Consider the following 23,465-nt stretch of genomic DNA (forward strand, 5'->3'; position numbering starts at 1 on the left):
TGCAGGACCGTCAGACACACGCGGTTCCGTCGCGATTGTTCTGCCGCATTTACCTTCGATTTACCGGCGCTCTATCTTCAACGAATTGCCCGCATGTACCTCTCTCTTTCCACCACGTGCTTCCACGTCGCATCTGCACCGATTCGCTTATGTTGCCGATCTGGCAACACGCTTCTCTGATCGCGTATTCGCGCTCTGCCCACGTCAGCGCTAATGAAATTGTCTAACTTACGGCAATACACACTAAGACTTTTGGCATATCTAACAAGATATTATGGAAACTTCCACTGAGTCGCAATCTCGAAGGATCGCGCCAGTAGTTTTATGCGAAACAAGAAAATATCAGAGTGCAAGGATCACGGTGCAAGGATAATACTGACCATCCGGCAGTCTCTTCGGGCCGCCAAACGGCAGCGAGACATGTAAAGCCAAAAGTTCTCAAGTGCGCAAAGTTCTTACCAAAGAAAATGGAATTCGTTTCCTCGAATGATCTCGAGCGGCCATATACGGGGAAAGAGGGGGTCGGGGGAGAAGGTAGAACTCTGCGCCGACAGAGTGAGGAGGTGGTTTATACCGCGATATCCAAATGCGATCGAAGGAATCCCGTTTGCGCGAGAAAGGAAAGCAAGAGAGAAAGGGAGAAAGGAGTGAGATGGTACGACGCCGTCAGCAGTACGTTCCCTCATAGGCCGCGAGACACGAGGAAGATATTGAAGAACTAGTAGTAGTAGACGCGGAGGAGAGGGCGTGTAAGAGAGACGGACAAAAGAAAGAGAAAAAACGACCGGCCATAACTTTCGATCCCTCGGCAATCTCGGTTTATAGGGACCGCCGCGCATGACAATGCGGAACGGTTCGGCAGGTGCCGCGTGCTAGAAGCCTAATTCGACCGGCGGCACATGCCGCTCGTAAACCACGCCGCGTCGCATCGTGGTCGTGGATAGAGAAGAGATGTCGCCGATATGGCTCTCGTCATTTGTATACACGGCCGACGTCATAAATGTAATTTGGACGAGCGGCGCGGTGGCGATACGAGCATCTCTATCTTATGATCCAAAGAGAGCATAACGCGATGTTATAAAGGTGCATAGCGCCAGGCCCTTGTAGCAAGGATACCAAGTATCAACTACTCCGCTGCTGTACATAAACGTGATATGAACGCTGTTAAATTCTTCCTTCTTCGAGTCAGTGCGCAATTGCCAGATTTATTCACACTGATACCTGTATTCACCCACGCAATTTAATTATTTAAACAGATATCTATCGATCTGCTAATCCTTTGAAAGTTTCACATAACACAACTTTGTAAATCGACATCTGATTCAATTATAAATATTCTTCATAAATTCGAGGATATAATTTGCTCGTGTATGAGAAAATAGCACAAATTGCTATATGATTTATAGAAGCAAACATTAGCTAATAAAACGTCCGCTTATCCGTTTCAGTTTGCTCCAATAAATACAAAAAGCTTATCAATACAAGTCCTGTAAACTTCTGCATCGGATTGTAGCCGACGCTGTGCGAACGCGCCGATAAATAATATAGCGGCGAATCTCGCAATCAAGGAGGGTCGAAATAGATGCCTAATTCGACCAAATTCGACCTGAACCTAATCGGATCAGCTCGCGCCGCTCGTAAACTACAAAGACGGCCAGCCGCAGCGGTATACGATCCATCATCCTGCGCAGGATCAGGCTCCATAAATGTAATTCCGGCAAATAGAGATACCGTAGGCTGTCACGTAACATAGAAAGGTTAATGAGAAATGCGAAACGGGACGAGCAATGTAATAATAATCAAATGACGTGGTTAATGTGCTCCTACCAGTTTAATATGACACGACCACGTTTGATCCTATTTTTACTTCTCTGTGCTTGGCCGTATCAAACGCGATGAGCTAATCGAAAAAGTAGAAATACGGTAATATGTGACATTTAACTCGCTCACCTCCGCCATTGCTGGTATTTCTGTCGATGCGAAATCGATACTTTATTCAATGATGGGGATTAAACTGAGAATACGCACGTTCTAGATAGCCGAGTCGTACAAATTGGTTTTAATTTCAAATAGCAGCGGGAGGTTATTACTGAAATATCATTTGCGAGCCGCGCAGATATGAAATATAAAAATACCAATTTATGTTTATTTGTTACTGGTTCGATAAAACCAATTACCATTTATCAATTTTTATAAGGTCACAGTATCACACATCCTGTGTGTGCCTTTTGAATTTAAAAAGACTGTGCCAGCGGATAAATCTAACGGAGCAATGTACGCGTACAGATACGCGAAAGAATAACACTTAATTTGTCTTCATCCACTCGATAACTCTGCGAACATTACAGCGATTGCAAACTAAATACTTTATTTGACCTAAATACCTTCTACTTTATTTGAGTTGCAAATGATACCAATTGATCGAGCAGAATGCAGGAAAATACGAGATAGAATCACGCATTTCATCATCAAATAGACAACTGTAAAATTTTACGAGCGAACGTTGTATATGTGCGATGTGATGAAACGATCGACATATATGACTACATAAATTATATATATATATATATATATAATTTCTTATAATTTACTAGAGCATAGTCATAATCACAAATATTATAGAATAGAAAAGAAAGACAGCTATTTCAATGATAGACAATATTAAAGTTTTATGTATATTACAAAAATTAAAAATTAAAAAATTTCAATGATTGCAGTACCAACTAAGCGCAAACTAAATTTTACTTGCAAAAACTGAATTTACATTAAAATCGTCAAGATTTTTCGCCTTAAAAATTGAAAAATTAAAATAACTTAACGAAATCTTGATTATGAAAAAATAATCAATATCAATTTCAAACTACATAATATTTCCACACACATCTTTTCAAAGATTAAATCTATTTCTCTCGCCATATGCCTATACTCTCTCATCCTGGTCCAGTGCCTTCATCTTGACCGCCTCGGTCGCCGTCAAGAGCCGTTTCAAGTACTATCCACGTACTATGGGCACGATTAGAAAGTTCGTCATCCGGGAGGACGGCAGTCCGTCGACAATTTGTCGCGCGAAACTTCAATTTCCCGTGAACTCTGCCTCTCTCTGTAACTTTATTGTCGCAGCGTCTGCTAACGGGCGGAAGGGTGGAGGCGGGAAAGGAGGCGAATCAAGAGGAGGATGGGAACGAGCTAAGTAAGAGGCGGAAGAAGAAGCAGCATCCCCCAAAAGCTATGGTCGCGCGCGCGTTCACCAGCACTCAGAGACTTCGTCGAGCGAGTTCGAGCCGAGAACCCGAGTCTACAATTCTGTCACGTACGCGTCATAAGTCCTTCGCGTCTTTAAGTAGGAAGTAACACCGTGCCGTCCCCGCTATTCCGTGTACTCGTGTCCCTAAGTATCTCGCGCTTGTCTACGTCCTATATGTAATTTATCACACGGGCCGTTGGAGACCAAGACTGGCGAAAACACTACTGTCACTCGCAGACGTTAAAAACTTGCAATCGCGCGTAAAATTGTAACGAACAACGGAACCTTCGTCGTTCCAAGTTTATCTCGGCGAAAAGCGCAACTCGTACATTTACGTCGAAAATAAACTCATTGATTCTGTCGTTGATCTATATCGAAGAAATACCTGTATACGCGCGCGCATGTGCCCGAGGTCCTCCTTCTCGTAAAGCCCCGGCTTACAAGGCGCTCAATCGGAGTTGACCTAAAAAATTCCGACCGGGAATGTCCTCGTGTTGTCCGACGATCGCGTAAAGTTTCCGCCACCCGGAGCTGACTCGGCATAGTCTAAAACTCCGTCACGTGCACGTCATAAGTCCTCGGCGTCTTTAAGTAAGAAGTAACGCCGCCGTGCCGCCTTACGCTCCACGAACACCACGAGCGTCTCTCTAAGTACTCCGGGAGGCGGTGCGGCGCGGCCCGCCCACCTATACATACACCTTGTCGCGCGTTCCTCAAGAAGTCGCCTAGATAGATATAGACATGAGTGGTGGTGATGGTGGTGGTGGTGGTGGCGGCGGCGGCGGCGGCGACGATCGGAGGCGTCGAAGGTGCTACGAAGGTTCCGGGAGATTCGGTCGGGAGGTCGACGCGAAGGTGGTGGGATGGCGGTTTGCTAGCGCCTTACGCCGGAGTTCACTTGACGAGGAGGTGGTGTGCGGCGGTCAGGCGTGGCCAGCATACCAAATCCGCGGGGTATTCTGGTCATGTAGCAGGTACGGGGATCCTAGCTTTCCAAGGGAGCGACTTGCCTACCTCTCTCCATCGGCACTCCTCCACCCCGCCGCCGTACTCGTGCTGCCTCTCTCTCTCTCTCTCTCTCTCTCTCTCTCTCTCTCTCTCTCTCTCTCTCTCTCTCTCTCTCTCTCTCTCTCTCTCTCTCTCTCTCTCTCTCTCTCTCTCTCTCTCTCTCTCTCTCTCTCTCTCTCTCTCTCTCTCTCTCTCTCTCTCTCTGTCGGGTTCCTGCATTTTGCTCGTTCGCAAGCTACCTCTCGGTACGATGAGTGGGGGAGTATTAATTGGCTTACGAGGCGACACTCATTAGCACTTTGAGTACGAGGGGTTGAGCGGACAAGGGAGGTGAGAAACACCCTCCGGAGGCGTTGCTCGAGGCTAGCGCGTGTCACGCGCGTTCCTACGGACTCTCTGCCTTTCTCTCCGTCCCCCGTTGAGAGCCGTTTCTCGCCTCGAGACGAGGCAAAGAGAACCGCGATGGTAATGTGATGGTAATGTGAAGTCGAACTGGTACTTGATTTCAGTATGTCATCTTTAGAAAAAGTACGACCTACGCACCGATTAGATAATACTTTTATTTTTACCCGACGATTCTCCATAGAGAAACCTAATAAAAAGATTCAGACATCGTATTGCGAAAAAATAAAGCGATACGTGCTCGCGAAGCTCGTTATTTCGCGGCGTAAGCAATAAGAAAAATCGGAAGTGGTTCGTCAACGATGAAGAACAGATTGAAGGACTATCGAAACGACTATCATCGTCGGATTGTCTCTGGCGCTTTCCGTTTCATCGATAACACTCGTCGGACCACTCAGTGGCGTCTGAATGTAACAGAATGAAAAACGGAGCGATCGATTTTCCACGCTGTTCCCGGATCACTCTTGATTAAGTGTGATTCACTCGATGTTCTAAATACAACTCGACACGAAGTAATCGAAACGAACTTTCAATTTGTTCGTTATCCGAGCGATATACTTGATTTTTTACCAATTTACCGGAATACTTGTTTTCATCGTTTCTTATATCTTTTGGTAAATCATTCCTACGCTGATCTCTGATTAATATATTATATATTATATAAAAGCTACTATAAAAGTATGATATAAAAGCGTGAAATTTGGAGCGATGTACAGTGAAACGAAGTACTCGTAATAGTGTTTTTTTTTCGCGAAAAATTATTCTCGCCGAGACTCTCGAGAAATACTTTCGCAAAGCCGGTAATATTCCCGGTACAATAATAATTCATATTTCTCAGAGTACAGTCAGTCAGTTAGCTTGAAATCCTCTCTTCTTCTCAAAGTAAAACCTAAATTCGCGCGAGTCAAGACAAAATTATGCAGAATCTCGGAACGTAACGGGGCAACAATCTGCATTTCGGCACACGGCGAAAATATACAGGGGATGCGGTTCGCGAAGGTAGGATGAATCGCGGAGCGGGATTGCGGCTACGGAATATTTCGTGGTCGCCCGTGGATTTGCGCCGTTGCGGTCGACCCGATACTCCGAACTCTCTCAGTAGATCCAATTTGATCGGAAGACCGCAGCGTCTCTACGGCCGACCTTGTGAAACGGACAATGTGTGTACGCCGTGCACGAGATAACCCCCGAAATGCTCTCATCTCCAAGTCCCGTATGCATCCCCCTGCTTTGGCAGCCCGCCGCCACTCTCGCTTCTCTCCCTCCCCTCTTCCCTCCCCCCCTCTCTGTTCTACGCACGTTCAGCTCCCCGATCCACTCGGTAGTAGACAATGTTGCTCGATAAGGCATTGTTCCAGCGCGGTCTCGGGCTATACGAACCTCACCCGGCCACATTACCATCGCCCCCCCCCCCCTCTCATCCTTTGCAACGTTACTGCCCTAAACTTCGCTCGTCTGCCACTACCTGGCAATACATATGCGCATCGCACGCGCGCTATCTTTCCGCTCGTACGCAAATAATACCGGTTTCATAAAACTTGACAAATCGGGACAGACAAATTGACGAGAGCTATCACAACACAATTCTGCAATTCTGGATAGATTTCTGTGGAAATTCTTGACAGGCACACTACAAAACACATTTGTGGATATTCTTCAAAATTGAACAATTTTATTTCGCTAAACTTTTGCGCCGGAGAAAAATTTCAACAAATTAATCCGCATATGTCAATGATAAATTTCTTAATAAAACAAAAAAAATATCTACTACGCTTCTACAAACTACATCATTGGCGAAACAAAATTTAGACTGTAATTAATTCGTCACAATGTCTATTCTATTATGATCTTTCCACGTTTTTATCAAATTCATGAAAAGAACATATGTCGAGTTTGATAATTTGTTTGACAATTTAAATTTCTGGCAAACTTAATGGGTTAGAAAAAAGTTGTCAGCGATTATTGACATTTAATCGTTGCCGTGTCAATCAATCTTTTGTGAAATACCTCATACATATATTTTGAATTCTCATGCACTGTATGAATTTTGCTTTTGCTTTAATTAAAACTTAGAATTACAATTTATTCCCTTCATTAACCAAATCATTTCGTGCATTGTTGCATCACAGATTTGACGTAATACAAGCTGACTACGCTAAATTTTAATGCCGATAGAAGCTTCCCAGCTTTCATACATATGTATGCGCGCATCAGTATGAATAATCCTTCACATTGGCTAAAGCTATGATCATAGAGTAGCCATCACTCATCATTTCGTTGGAATAACGAAGATAACACCCGATTCCTGATAGGATGTATATTAGAATTTGAGACCAAATTTGTTCTCAGACTCTCTCAATAGTCATGCAAAATATCGCCATTGTATCACCACTTATAATTTACATTTGCGATCTATTTTTTAATTCTAAATTAAAAATGTTAGATAAATAAAGATAATAAGAGCAAAAATGCGAGCGTGAAAATGTTAAAATGATAATCGGTAGAGTCTAGGAATAAATTGCGTTACGTTTCTGCTCACATTTGCATTTACACATTAGAATATCTACTTGAGAACGACGCATTTTATGCATACTATTACACGGTTGGCGCGTAGCATTCGTAAGTAATGAACCGCGCGTAAAGGTCGGTACTTGGATGTTCTAGAGATATTCAGGGTAAAGTGGAAGAAGGAAGAGAAAAAAATCACGCACGATTTTGTAGGAATGCATGGCGATGGCTCGCGAGTGGCACTTTTCATCGAGTGGGAAAACCCACGTTCGCAACTGCAGCACGCACACGTGTCGTATTATTTTCCATCGACATATCGCCGCTGCCAAAGGCAGCGCTTATGTATGCACGCATAATTTTTCAATTTACTGTTGGAGAACAGCCGCAATCATGCATTGCGCATATAGTACCCGCCTACAATAATATATATCGACCTTCGCGACTAGTGTTTCTTCGTCGGAAAAATGATCCCAGCGATGTCTGAAATGACATCAGCACTAATTGTAATATAACCGTGAATTAATAAAATGTTAACGAAAAATTAAAATTCAACTCTCGTAATCGATGATGACAGATCGCAAACCAGCATGTTCTGGTTTATCTGTATTCTTATCAAGAACGGAAACACGACTCGTTGAGGAAGGAGACTTTGCGGAACGTTGATAAATCGAGCTCGTCTGCGCCGCCGCTTAATGTTCACCCGATATGGAGGCCTCGAAGGCAGAGACGAAATTGGTTTTGCACGACGACGACGACGACGACGACGACGACGACGGTGACGACAAACTGGATTTCCCTCGACAAACAAAACAGATGCATCGATAAAACTTCGTCAGGAACGTATCGCCGGTATTTTTAGCTTCAAACATGTTGCATGTTAGTCCAACGGATATCCTCGACCCTTATCTGGCTTTACGTGTAATCTCTGACGTAAAAAATATTAAAAATAAAAATGATAACGAAAAAAGATGTAAAACTTAATATTAAATTATAATATTTGTGATTAACTTCAAACAAATTTGACTTTGAAAGATTTGCAATTTTAGATTACAAAGCTATTTAAGCTATCTAGATTTAATTTTACATTTTTACATAATATTCTGTCGTCAAAAACTCTATAGAAATCAAAGAAAAAAGCTTGAATGATTCTAAGGAAATATATGATAAGACGCGATAATGATAAGACATTCTACATTATTATCGGACCACTCTAAAATATTTGCTCATAATCATATCGACTCTCGCATCAAGAGTCATGGAGTATCGTGTATTTACAGGGTCGGCTGTCCGGTCGCGGTTTACTGGACGCATCCACTGAAATATACAAGGTCGGAAAGAATCTTCTATTCCACGTAGGACGGCCGGACGCGGGGCGAGGGTGGCGTAGTGCGCGAGCTTTCGAACATTACATATTGACGAGTCTGGAAGGTTTCGTGGGTAAAGGCACGGGCACGGGCACGGGTGGGACGGCATGACGCGAGAAACGCAAGTCCAAGGAAAGCAGGGAAAAGAGAGAAGAGGCGGAAAAGAGAAGCGACTGTGGAAGAAGGAAGAAAAGTCGCTCAGCCGGAGAGAATCTTCCGTAGTGCGGCCACGTAGTCGCCGTTTGTCGATCGTACCGCAATAATTCCTTATTGCTCCTCCAACCCCTAACCTGACCCTAACCCTAACTCCTTCTTTTCTTCCTCGTCGTTCCTCCTCCTTCTCCTCTTTTTCTTCTTCTTCTTCTCTTCCGCCTTCCCCGTCTTCTCGCGTCCTCGTTTCTGTCCCCGGTACATTCGACCGCTCTCATCCACCTCACGTCCGGCCACCCTCCCGCATCCAATCCTTACCCCCCTCATCATCTTCTACTTTCGAAAGGGTTGCGAGGATTAACGGAAAACCATTAAATCTGGCACGATCGAAGGATCAAGCGGACAAAACGATAACGTGACTCGTGCCACAACGCGCGCGCTTTAGTTCATGAGTCGGTATACTGCTAAAAGTAATGATCCGCGGAACGAGTTATATGCTTTGTACTCTAAGGACTTGCGTATTTTGAAACGTCGCAGAAATGAAACAGGCTTCAGAGAAAGAGAGAGAGAGCTCTTCCAAGATCTCAGATCAAACCCATTTTAAAGAATAACATCTCGTACATTAACTTTAGTATTGTACCAACTTAAATTTAGCGCATCAATGTAAGAATATAGAATATTGTGGCACCATCAATTAACGTAATTAAAATTTCTTTAAAATAAATTTCTTTACAATCCTAATACTGATATTTTTAAAATATTATCATTAAAAATAGTTTCGTACTTGCATGCAAATATACGTATAACTTCGATTCTTTGTAATATCGCAGTCAGTCACTGAATTAGTCACTTGTATAGTTAAAAAGCTGTTAATAAGCCGCTATAATAATAATAATCAAACGTATTGTGACATAGATCGTAGGTGTGGATCCATAATGACTTCCTACGCCATAACGCTATCAAAGACGGCCATCAAAGACATCAAATGCAAAGAATGTCTGGAATGACATTGAATATAAATCGGCCGCTTAACCACGGTCGATTATTACCATTCGCAGACCTCTGAGAACATCAGAATTGAGAACTCTCATCTTCGTATGCGAGCAAACTTGCCTTATCGTTTAAAATTGTGATGCAATATTTTCATATTATTAAATCAAAATCTAAACAAGCGATAACGTCGTATATAAAATTAAATGAGAATAAAATTTCACTTACATTAATGTAGTCTCAGCAGTAAATCAAACATCGACTCACCTGCAACAAAAAGGAATAGATATTATTAGATTTATATAAATATGAATTAAATTATATAAATGAGATATATAAAGTACAGTGTTTAGAGACGGTATATAAAAATGAGATTATAAAAAGGATCGTATAAAAATATCGTATTTTAGCAATGCGTCAAATATAAATTGAGTCACAACAACTATAAATGAATCCAAATTTAACCTTACAAGATAAAATAGAGGATTGAATTTTTGTAAAATCCGCTATCCGTTATCCGCGCTTATTTTATTTAGTCGCTTCTGCAAGCTTAACCCGAACGTGCTGGCAGGATGTTCCGAAGTTATGGCGGAACGCTCGGCTACAGCCGCCGACGCCGTTTCAAAGATGCCGGCGAGGCGTGCGTTACAACGATGCTATGTAATTACAGTCCGGGACGATATTTTCTCATAAACGTCACTTAACGCCCCGTGGCGGCAACATTTGCCCAGCAACGCCGTCCTCTCGAGGAGCGTAAGCGATGCCGGTAGCCGCTGACTTTGTCGTCGTTGCTAGCCATCGGCACCAGGAAAGCTTGCCAACCGTTAAATCACGACATAAACTTATCCCCGCAGCTCCAAGTACATGTCGTTCTATTTGTAAATTATATCACAGGATCTCGCGCGGCTCCTGCCTTACATGAATCCGTGTATGAGGTGTCACGCGTTGCAAATAAGACGGACGTTCTCGCCGTCATTTACCCTTCACATTTGTCGGTACTTGCAACATAACAAACCGCTTTTAATCTTAACTTACAATGTTCTCGCCGGTTAAGTCCAGAATTAACTCGGCAGCCGTGATATGAGATCATTCATACGAACTGCTGGCATTTTTATTTCTGAAATTTTAACGTCAACAATTTTTACAGTTTGATATACTAAATTTGTGCATCTTATTGGAAATGATGACATTTACAATGAGATGAAATTCGTAATTAATTGATTTCATTAAAGATTCCATCCTGCTGCTTTGAGATTTTGTCTCGCCGCTTTTATTAATGTCGCCCTCTGAAATAGCGCGCAAACACCGACTAAGCTTGGCGAGAACAGAAATCGAACGACGAAAAGAGGAAAACGGCCGACAGAAATAAACACTTAAAGCGCGACAAGTGGATATTCCTTCAGTCGGTTATTGCCATATCACTCGGTGTACTCGAGAAAACGGACGCGTCTAACAGCTATACTGAGCGGTGGTTAGGTCATGTTGTTTCCGGCGACGATAAACCTAGGAAATATGGCTGGAATTCTTGTAAATTGCAAGTTACAATAACAAAGTGGCTGTTTCGGCGCGTCGCTCGTAACTATACTTCAAGCAGACGTTCTCGCCAGGTGCTTCGTATTAAAAATACAAGCGTTATAAGTCGGCAAGCGCGAATATCAGATTACCACCAATAGAATAGCAGATTTTAGAAATCCATAATTTCCAAATCAAATAATATTTGAGAGTTCTATGATGTAATTCAATCTTAAAGAAAAAAAGTATAATTTCTTTTCCAAAATGCTGCTTGAGTCAACTCGTTTGCTACATCTGTCGTTCCGCCTAGAGCAATGTGGCATTGTAAGAATTAAAGTGGCATCGTAAAAAAGTCGTACCGTTGAAAACAAAGTCACGCAGCGTAGGCGACGACATACTCTTTTCCTAACTGATAAATTGCGCTGCACTTCAGGCAACTTCGCCGCGAGCTCGATTACGTAACGATGAAACATTTTATCGCGCGTGGGTACGAGAGTGCGTCATGTTCCATATCCGTCCTAACAAGGCTGGCCTTTATGTTGCCCGCGTTGCGGCGGTAGTGACGAGTGCGCTCGATAAAAATGTTCAGCAAGATCGATACCTGTCATCGCCATGTAGCGAAGTTGTCGATTCCGCGGCGAGCGCCGATGGGTATTTGGGGAAAATTGACATTTTGTAAAAATGATCGCGCACATTCCGCGCGTACCCGATGATGCTGCGAGCGAGTCGCCTCGCAGAAAATCACACCGTAATGATCGACTCGCCAAAATTTAAGTCACAATATCAATGTTTTTCTTCTCTTCTCGCGAACAACACATTATGATCTGTCTTCCTCACCTTATATTCAATTGAATATTAATTTTTAAATATTCTACATGTAATACTATTACTATTTAAGTATGAAAAAAGTTTTCGAATTTTGATATTTCTCTGCTCAAACTACGAAATATCAAGAATATATGTAACGTAAATGCCTCCGGAAATTTTATTTAAGAAAATAAATATAAATTATCGCAATGCATTTTGCATTTAAGCACGAAACATAACAATCACTTACTGCTAGATTCGATTTTATAATATGATGAATACCTCTGACGAAACACTTGGACCACCGGCGCAGAAAACGTAGCCAAGGCATAATACATTATATTATATCGCATCTATGTAACAGCTGACCATATTTATAATTTATCAATTGTACTGTGTTGCGCTATGCAGTTCACCGAGAAGTGTGTCGCGGTACACAGACACCATTCGTCACGACTTTATTGCTCGTTACATTGGCAATGATGTTTCATTAATATGTCAGCTTGCCGTGGATTGATTAGATGGATCGAAAATGAACGATAAATGATCGTTCGACAGTTCTATCAATGCGCAATGTCCGTATTAACAATATAAACAATACCAATTAACGTCATTATATTTAACTAAAACTAACTGCGATCTAATTACAATGATAGTATTATCACTGTCATACCAATATTCTACATTCTACGGATCGTCCTGATCCGATCGATCAGTATCGGACCAGTTGGCTATCAGATATTACGAGCTCTCACTCTATGACACAATCGTCACTAAAACCTGATCTGATATCACATGTGTTTATAAATGAACGAATTCAAATATCTCTGTCTTATAAAGATAGAATAGAGTGAAAAAATAGAAAAAATGAAACATTGATTTAAATCGGATGTACATTTATAATAATAAGACAAAAATAAAATTGATAACATTTCGATCAGTTTCTAAATATGTAAATTACCGATTAAAACTTACAAAAGGTATGTTTTATACGTGCAACAACGTGTGTTTCATACTTCATAGATCACTAAATAAACGAAGCAGTCAGTTCTGAGTAGCTCCAGCAGACTGCAGCACGAACAAGGGTCAAAGTTATAAAGAAGAACGGTTATCAGGTTCCTTCTCTTATTTCTCATCGTAGCAAACGAAGAAAAAAAGGAAAATTATGGGCGAGTGCGGCAAGAGGAATTTCGACAGGTTAGGTAAGAAGCGAGGCAGCAACGAATGCGGACGAAGAAGAGTTGATACAGGGGTAATGGCGTGGCACTGCAGTACAATCCCATTACAATTTGCAATTATTGCATTTCCCAGCAAATGGATGGTGCTCGTGGCCCATTGCATCCTACACCCCTAGAAAGGAAGAGCTACGAGCGTGATTGCATTGGGGATTTCGTGATACGACTTTACGGTCCCAGATATGATAGCAACGAAAAATTCGTCTGATAACCAATAAAGCTAAACGGCATACGTGTGGGTGGCGTATATTTATACGTTGCGTAGGTGTGACGAGCTCACATACCGTGTACGTTAACGAAACAGCAGCGTGTCGGATGAGTTATCGGTATTACTTTTATCGTTCGGCCGGCAACTTTGCCGTGCCACGCTACATCCCTTTATTGGAGAAAAGCCCGTGGAAAATGAAGAAAAATGCACTCCCAAAAGATTGCCTTCAAGAAAGCGCTGAATATCAGCGGACAAAGAAAACAAGCAATGCGTCGCAAATGTACTCAAATATACTTATTATTCATTGAAAATGCAAATGCGAGAAAAAATACAAAGTATATTAAATGTTGTGCGTTTTCTGAAGAAGACGTATCACTTTTCTTTTATAATTCTAAAAAAATAGTGATGAGTTAGCGCACAAAAATAAATGGCACTATTTATCGAGATAAAAAGACACTATAAACAAGAAAAATAATCTTTCCATCTCACAGAATAATAATTCATTATTAATCTATTCTCTTTTAATAATTTTTAAAAGTATACATACATATATATATTACTTGAAAAATAATGCCATTTTTATTTAAGTATTCCAAAGTATTATTTCTGTGCACGAAACGGAGAAATCGATACTATTATTATCCACGCAGATATTATCACAAGTTTCATCGCAGTGATCACGCTAATACCGCCTGTTTCAGCCGACTCACGAGCAGCTCGGAACCCTCGCTCTGGTCGACTCGCGGCAAATTAGATTAACGTGAATTAGCGAGCCGTATTCCACGCCGTCGGCTAGATTCCAACGTCAGCCGCACGTAGTAGAAAAGGGTGGCTAGGTTACGAACCACCTACCACCATCGGCTACCCGTCGTTACTACTACGGACACACGCACACACACACACACACACACACACACACACACACACACACACACACACACACACACACACACACACACACACACACACACACACACACACACACACACACGCACGCACGCACGCACGCACGCACGCACGCAGTCGGGATGTGCTGCGAGTCGACCGTTGCCACCACCAAACTACTCAACTCGGTAGCACCCGGCAGTATTGCCATCACTCCCGACGCCGGTAAAAAGGACGAGAGAGTACAAAATGCGTGCAGGCGAGCGCAACGGAGGGTGTGTAATTACCACGAGTGGGATATCTACTTATCTCCGACTTTCGCGTGGCAAGCGAGAAGACCTGTCTTGAGAGAAAGAAAAGATCTTTCCTTCTCGCGCGTAACTCATACGGCAGGTAAGAGGGTTCGCGTTAGAGCGACTGCGGCACAAAAGTATACTGCTACTTCGGGGGCCTCATTACGCGCGCGAAACGAGCGGGGAATGATCGTTGCCGCGGACGGGCCGCCGCTCGTAAAACTCTACATAACTATTCGCGCCGCTATGGTTACGATAATTAAAAGGTCTAGAAAATAATAGAAAGGGTAAACGAGAAAGTGGCTCATTGCGAAACATATTGCTATTATGCTATAAAGCTATTGCGAAATGAGAGATGAGATTGAGATGAGGAACAGAGATTTATACGACGTAAACAAGGAGAGAATGATATACATACAATGCATAATTTTTCTACATAGATGCGAAACAAGTCATTGTGTAATCGTGTTTGCATCAACTGCTTGTTTTTCAAAGAATCTGAAGCAAATTATGAACATCTTGTCTCGAAAACAGTCGAAAATTTATGAATTAAGAACAAATTGTATTCATCAACTTGAAAAAGATTTGCTTCGTTTAAAAATATATATAAATTTTATACTGTTTATTGCACTTTATTGCATTTCATAATCAAACATTGTAGACAAAAATTTCAAGAAATGTGAATAAAAAGTACCTCGTAAAATTATTTTACGATTATCATGCATATCTATGTAATAATGAAGTGCACGAAAGCGACCGAGGATGACACTCAGCTTCGCGGTCCCGACAATTAAGAGAGCCAGGAAATAATAGAGGGAGTTATAACGAGAAACGAAGATGGGAGGGAAGAAGCGTCCCGATGCTACGCAAAGAAAGGAGAAAAGCGTTGAAAATGAGAAGGTAGGAAGAACAAGGTAAATTCAAGTGTCTGCGGAAGAAGGATAAAAGCAGGAAAGAGAGAGAGAGAGAGAGAGAGAGAGAGAGAGAGAGAGAAAACGAAGAGAGCGAAAGGAAGAAGGAATGAGGCAGAGTGATGGAGGAAGAGAGAGTGAGAGTTTCGCTGAATCAGTTGATGGAACAAACGGAAATGGAATGTAACTCGGCGTTACGATTCTTCCTAATAACGTTTCCAGTGTTTCCAGCGCGTTAAATGACTGCTACAGTGATTTTTATCACGCGGGCTTTATTTCGTTCGTTTGCTCGTTACCCGAATCGAAGCGCTAATTGCAATCACCCCCGCGCGATCACGTCGTTTCTCCCTGTCGTTTTCTCTCCCACGCTTTTTTTTTGCCCAGCAACGGGACACGGAACGATGGGCGCAATAAGTTGAATTTCGACGAGCGCTATGAAAGGTGAATTAACCACGATCGTTAAACACGTCATTAATTTTAACTGCTCGCATCCTAACGAATCAAGAATATCCCCAGTTGTTTGTGCAGGCAAGCGAATGTGCGAGTATGGCTTACCGTAATATACGTGAAGTATTATGTTACGTTCGATAAAAAGAGAACAAACATCGCAGTAACGTAAACCGCTGATATTTATATCATACGTAGAATACATGTTTATTAATAATTGAAGATTAAGTGGAAATATGCGCTTGTTGCAGAATTAATAAATTACATCTCCAAAGATAATTTTTGTATCCTTCTCAAACGAACAAGATATCATTTAAAAATTTTCTGTAAATTCTGTTTATTTTTAAACTATTATATATAAAATATTTTATATAAAACCAGAGTCATCAATTAATCATACCGATATCAATAAATGCACATGAGCGTAAATCAAGAATGCTCGAGCAAAGAACAAAGGAAAATACGAGATTAAGGAAAGAGGCGAAGTGACGAAGAATAAAGTGAGTAATGCGCGCGAACACACTGTGCCGACATAATCCACCTGGTTCTTACTTCCCATAGTTCCGCACATATTTGAACCCTTTCATGAAGTCAGCGGGTGGGGAACAAAAAACAGGAATACGAAGAGGAGAGGAGAGAGAGAAAGAGAGATGAAGGCAGAACAATGTAAATGCAAGAAAGGGTACGAACAGCCGTTCCTCCGCTCTTTCCTGCAAAGTCACGCCGTATAAACCCTCTCACCTGCGTAAACTTTCATGGTAAGTAAAAAGAATTAGTTCTCAATCTCTATAAAAGATTAAATAGAATTATCAAAAAGTCGAAAAGACATTTAATTTTTCGGCGAAAGAAAACACAATAAATAATTCAAATAATTCATACAATTATATCATACTTTTCAACTTTTCCACTTTTCCACTTTTAATCTTAACTTCCGAAAGCCTTTTGACATCATATTTCTTGACATCTTTTAAAATGCACCCTTTCTCAAAACACATTTTCGAAATTTTAAACTTGCTGTCCTCAAAATAGCGCACCGTTACTAATACATTCTGATATACATTTCTGATATAAATTTCTCCATTATTCGTGCTTGTCTGCGTTAGTCTGATAATTCGCCGGATACTTCACCCGATCTAAAAAGTGCAAAATACGAGCAAGTTGCGAAAAAAAGGTAAAAAAAGGAAAAAGAGATTGCGGTGGAGGGAGGAAGGAGGCACGAAGACGAGATAAGTAACATACACCAGTACTCTCGGCGGCATCCAGTCGGTTTTTGCAACGCTTAGTCCCACGCGAAGCGACGCGCAAAAGAGGCAGAAAGAGGCAGAAAAAGCGACGGCAAAAAAAAGCACACTCGGTTATCCGACGAGACGTTCCAGGATAGTGTGGCGCGTGTATACAAGGTGTATCAAAAGCCGCGTGCTTCCCTCTAGTCACAGACTTTTCGACGAGTTTTAATCCTTAACATTAAACAACTTGGCAGCTAAATCATGCATGAAAATAATGCATGAAGAAATCAATTGTATAAAATATCAAACAGAAATTTAAACCAGCAATTTTAATACTATAGATAGAAAAAATCTCCATGCAACATCAAGAAGATGAATTTGTTAAATTTACTGCGAGTCTTCTAAAATTAACTTAACAATTGTGTTTTATTTATCCCCTAGCGTAATTATCTCCGATTCAATTTCTTCTAGCATTTTACTTTTGATCACAAACAACGAGTTGTGTAAAATTACTCGCTTATAAAAGACTACTACCAAAATAAGATGTATATAGAATTCATTAATACACGTGTAGCGATAAAATCTATGTATCTTTTAAATTATATGTTGCATTGTAATGCAATTAAAAAATACGTGATATTGTGTTTCTTTCAAACAAGAGGTAAACGTTAATGCTATCTTCGAACGCATATAAAAGTATTATCAAATGATTGGTGCGATTGGTTGTCATTATATCAATTATGTCGTGCCGAGAGTAATAACACGTTAGGTGAGCAACTGAAAGTAGCTGACGGATAAGCAACTCGTCGACGCGCAGTTACGCGGATAATAAAAGACACATCGGTTGACGCCAATGAAGAAACGTCAACATGGGTTAACTATCACGTGGTTATATATAGCGACTTTCAGCGCCTATCTTACGCAATCGACCTACAGTCTTCCTTCTCTTTCTTCTTGAATATTCGCGCGTCGAATGTAAGACTAATCTGACCGCATACAAAAAGGAGCTGTTCAGAGACTAATATAATACAATAAAATATTCTATTAATGCTTCCGAAAAGTAATAAAACTGTCCTGAAGAAAGCAAACCATATTTTTATCACTCAGACAGAAGGCACTAAAAGAGAAAGCGACAATTACGAAACTAAAGCCTCTTGCGAACCAGCTTGCCTCTTCGAACGTTTCCTATATGGATGATCTCATTAGCAGCCAATGAGACGTATGCTCGTAACGTACCGCGCGCAACGTGACGCAACGCGCATGAATTAATGAGTCAATTGCACGTTCGCCGGGGATAAATCTTCTCCGATCCTCCACAATTAGTGTCAGTTAACCGATTCTCCGAGACGAGGCTCACGTTCGTGCGCATGATATGCTCCGATCTATCCGACGCGTAAGCGAAAGCGGCTAAATTAGAAAAATTTAATTGCTCGTTCGCTTCAATAACAAATGCGAAAAGTCACTTTCCACGACTTTGCCAAATATTATAATCACTCAATGCCGTACTTTCTTTGTTGAAAACAAAGTGTATGTATAACATTTGTGTCTATTATGTTTAAATTAATTTCGAGAATACCGGTACGCGCAAGGGGGGGGGGGGATACCGACGAATCGGAACAAAACCCGCGAGTATTTCGGGCTCGCTCGCTTTTGCAGGGATGGCACTCTCTCGCGTGCGGTAAGAGGGCGACGGAATGGTATTTTCCAGCGCGTTGTTACCCCGGATTATGGCGCGCGTCTTCACCCGGGAGGTTATACGACTGGAAGTTGAATAGTCTGTGCAAAAGTTCCATCACCGCGAAACTCCTCCCTCGTTAATTCCAAAGTTTCGCGAATCTCTCGCCTCTCCTTTTTTTTCCATCCAAAGAAGAACGCCTTATATTCGTCGCATTTGTACAAGCAAGCGAGCGGGGAGAGCCCCGTCTTACCAGCCAGATGTAAGACAACTGTCGGGCAAGTGGATCATTCGTTCCGCGTTAATATTGCGAGGTCCAAGGCATCCCCGTCTTAACGATCGGCGAATCCTTTTTCCCAGCAAACTCGAATTCTACATTCTCTCTTTACATATTCTATTCTACTAAATATTAATATAAATTGTGACAAAGGATATTTTCTTTTATCATTTAGAAAGTAGTTTGTATCTTTTCATCACTACACTCTCTAACAGTTAAAGTAAAGAGTTTACTTCCTAAGGTAAATCCAATTTGAAAATAACGACAAAACAAGCTAAAGCTCTCTCTCTCTTTTCTTTTATTCTTGACATGATGCAGCGCAGAAACCGATATCGCAAAACATTTCATCGCGTTGCAAATGCATGTACGGGGTGGAAAATATTTTTATGTCCGCTACCGGCGAAACTAGTTATTAGTCACGTGGCGAAGGGTTGCAGAGAACGTGGCGGAATGAAGTGGCGCAGAACGTGCATCATACGCGCACATACACACACACACACACACACACACACACACACACACACACACACACACACACACAGAGAGAGAGAGAGAGAGAGAGAGAGAGAGAGAGAGAGAGAGAGAGAGAGAGAGAGAGAGAGAGAGAGAGAGAGAAAGAGAGAAGAGAGGGCACGGTCGAACGTGAAAGGGTGAGAGGTCAAGGGGAAAGGGGAAACGCGGTAGTTCGCAATTTGCGTAATTGAGCCCTGAATTATTTACACTGTCGGGTGCGTCATACTTCCACTCGGTAATAACTGACAGCCCGGCGTAAATGTGAAATCGGTTGACATTTAGCACGCCCGAAATTACGAGGAGCGCCAACAGCAGGAACGCGCCATTGTCTGCGCTCACATGGCGCTCGAAATGACGTACGAGCCTGCCTGATTTTTTTCCGCTTGCCAAACAAAGCGGCATCGAGGTCGACGAATCAATGTATTCAAAACGTATTAAAAAGTTCCTAATTCCAGAGAGGCTATTTTTTCTATTTTTTCGTAAAAAAATATTTTACAAGCACGCGGCAGCTTCAAATCCTTTTCGAATAAATCCACAACATTTTAACAAGAAAGAAAAATCGTATTGCTTTAGAAAGAGTAAGCTTTTCAGTATTATTATATATTTTATCTCTCATCGTTGACTTAGCAACGAACGCCACGGGCTGCAAAGTTGGGAAAAGAAAGTTAAATAGTCAACTCAAAAAAATAGCATCAAAGTGGGATTTAATGGGATCCATAGTTAGTCTTCACTGACTTTGTAATAGAACCGGCCCTAAAGGGGGAAAGAAGCGAACGTCAAGCGGAATGTTAAAGTAATCAAATCGTATTTATAGAGCGGACATGATGTTTACTCGGATCCTTGAAGAAGCCTCGTTTACTTAGCAAGTCACTTAGCGGCTATGCGACAAGCGAATTCGCTAATCTGAGTGCGGAGTGCGGAATCTAAGCGCGCGCGCACGCGGTAATGCACTCTCGACGGGCTCTCGTCGAGCCGCGAGCTGCGAGATTAGCCGTTCTGTCATGCAAAGTGCCCGTGAGTTGTAACTACCCGTCGACGGTACGCCGCGTAATTCGGTTTTCCTTCTTTGAGAATTCGCCGTCTTGTGTTGCGAGCAAGTAAACACAGACGGGGATAAACATTTCACGCGAAAATCTCTGTCATCGGTCAAGAAACGCACGCATATGTCGTAAAGTCCGCTAATTTCCATCGTCTCGTATTAACGCTTTATACACAGTAAATATTACGGTATCTCAGAAACAAGTGGGACGCACGTAGTAGATACGAGGAAAAATCGAGGCAAAAGTGCGCAGTGTACGGTACGAAGATACGCGAAACTAAAAGCAAGAAAAAACGAAATCCGCTGCAAATATTCATCTTGCAATCTCGCACCTTCCCCGCGATGCCCCCCGCCTCTTCCCTCGTCTAAACATATTGCAACGCCTCGCGCGGATATTTCGGCGCAACGAATATGGAAACGGGGAGGAGGCAAATGAACAGCCCAACATAGCCCAACAATCACAGCGAAGAAATAGCACAAAATTCAAATAGCACAGAGAAATTCGAGACAGCTAGAAATAAAGAAATATAGATAAAAGCTTAGAAGAAATTTAGGCTAATTCGTTAAGATTCATTAAAGATAAAGATACATTTATCAAATTTAAATATCAACCAGTTTGTGTGTAGCATAAATACGAGTACATAAGATATCAAAATTTGTAAAAGTAAAAGCTTCCTCCATTTATAACGGAAGTGTAATTTAATTATATAATCAGAAATAATAATTTAATACAAAAATATATATAGCATGTTATAAAAATTGTGTTACAATTATCGTTAAATATATTGAATTTTCTTAAAAAAATAATTTCTAAAAATAACATGTTTTATTTAACGAGCACAAGCAATCCGTAAAGTTACGATATGGTTGCACGGAAAAAAAAAACAGATGTCCAGAAATCAGATTTTATTCGAACAGTAGTTGGAACGCAGATGAAAACCACGTGCAGAACGAATAGCCGCAAATGGCGTAGGAAATTTGTTTCTGTTATCGCGCTCCCCTATCACAACGTCCCTTCTCTCGATGCACTGTCAAAACGAGTCACTGTCCATTCGGATCGATAGCCTATTTCCTCGTCAGGGCTTCCCGATTAACCGTCCGCGCAGCAGGATTTCAACAACTGTCACGCGGAAAAAGGTGAAGGCCCGATATTAACTGCGAAATACGCCGAATCAATAAATGGGTTTCGAGTTTCGTTCGTTCACGTCGGCATCGCCGATATTAAGGATACCTAGCGTCGCATTGTAGATCAGAAGCAATTCGATAGACGCGATAACAATATATTTTCAAATTTGGCACACCAGTGATTGTGCATCGAATTATTGTCCATTGTGTTGCTGTAACAGACACCTATAAAATAAGACCTTCAAAAATATAAAACAGTTTGTTTGTTAATGTTTCAGCTAGACAGCGTTTTCTCTTTTACTGTAATAGTAATTTTACAGTATTTTTTATATAATATGCGACAGTCGACCAAAATTGAAATTTCTGTTAATCAAATAAAAATAATGATTGATATAGAAATTTATTCGAATAGTGACAAGGATAGATGTGAAATTCTTTCGCAGATAAAATTCAGGATCTTTTCATTATTAACCGCAGCAACGTGACATGTCGCTGAAAAAAAATCGGGACCGTCCCGAAATATTCACACTGGAATTATTCGGGACTGCATCCTATTCGAGCAGCTATTCGACAAACCGGAGGAATAACGAATTCGCGGATAATTCGTTTTCAACGCCAATGTAAACGTCGAGCTCTAGTATGAAACACCTATAAACGTGCGATAGCCACCACACGCAGAGGTGTACGAACGTCGCGCAGCGTGGACGATGCAACACGCAACGTCGAGCTGTGGCATCGGCGCGCCGTGGTTACGCACAAAAGCTTATTCGCCGGAATATTTATTTACGGTCGTCGAGCTTTTGACCGAGCCGCGGAAACACAGCCGTGGAAACACCGGTTGAATTTTCAAACAATTTCGCAGCAGCAACGGCGGTGACGGCGGCCATTGCCGCGCGGCGTCAGAGAGCGTCGACTCTGCGGGGGCTTTAGTCAGCTGACAGACAGTACGATGAGCCGGTACAGGCTTGGGGAGAGGGGTTGTTAATGGAAAGCCATTGTTCTCTAATCAAATCATTTGCTCGGCGCTGGGTAGGTAGGGAGATGAGACGACGGGGAAAACGCTGGCTCCGAATGGCTGGAGAGCAGGTGTTCCTGCGATCAACCCTTCCACTCGTCGCGTTCCTCTTTGCGTCGATCTGTTTCACTGTCTTATTTGTTCTTAAGCAAGACTCCGGAGAACACCACCGTCCTTATTATTTCCAACCCAACCGAAATAACGGAAATCGTGTAATGCTCGAGTCGAATCGGCAAGCTTCAGTTCGCAAGTTGAGCTCGACATCGTCAAACAACGATAAAGACATTTTCACTATTGAAAAAAGGCTTTTTTCATATATTTTATCAATTATTCGTTACATTATTTTCCTCGCATATTTATTTACGAGTATCAATGGTGTTTTCGGTAATTCTGTAATATTTGTTTCAATCATTTTCATCATCCAGTTATTTTCAATGCACATAATTACAATTATCAAATTATGACTGTAATTGCACGTTTCTAATAATTTCGTGACAAACTTTCGCTATTTATCTGAAATTCGAGAAACACATTGGAAGTACTTTAACAACATAATCGCGATTGTACGCGACTGCGGAAAGGCAAATGACGTCAGCGGATAATTAAGAAACGCAACGGCAGTTTTGCGCAA

The 23,465-nt window shown here is 41.7% G+C and overlaps 1 protein-coding gene across 21 annotated transcripts in view; it reads right to left on the bottom strand.

The window, feature by feature from the left end:
- Nucleotides 1-23,465, bottom strand: part of mbl (muscleblind) — a 363,403-nt gene that overhangs the window by 272,890 nt on the left and 67,048 nt on the right. The window contains exon 3 of one of the 21 annotated variants that reach the window (XM_067355304.1): nucleotides 3,952-9,933. The exons of the other annotated variants lie outside the window; for them this stretch is intronic. Coding sequence (XP_067211405.1) covers nucleotides 9,907-9,933 — 27 coding nt within the window. The 3' untranslated portion in view covers nucleotides 3,952-9,906. Of the gene's footprint in view, nucleotides 1-3,951; nucleotides 9,934-23,465 lie in introns of those variants that run through there. 21 annotated transcript variants of the gene reach the window in all.

The sequence above is a fragment of the Linepithema humile genome, chromosome 5 (genome assembly GCF_040581485.1).
Source record: "Linepithema humile isolate Giens D197 chromosome 5, Lhum_UNIL_v1.0, whole genome shotgun sequence".
Lineage (NCBI taxonomy): Eukaryota > Metazoa > Arthropoda > Insecta > Hymenoptera > Formicidae > Linepithema > Linepithema humile.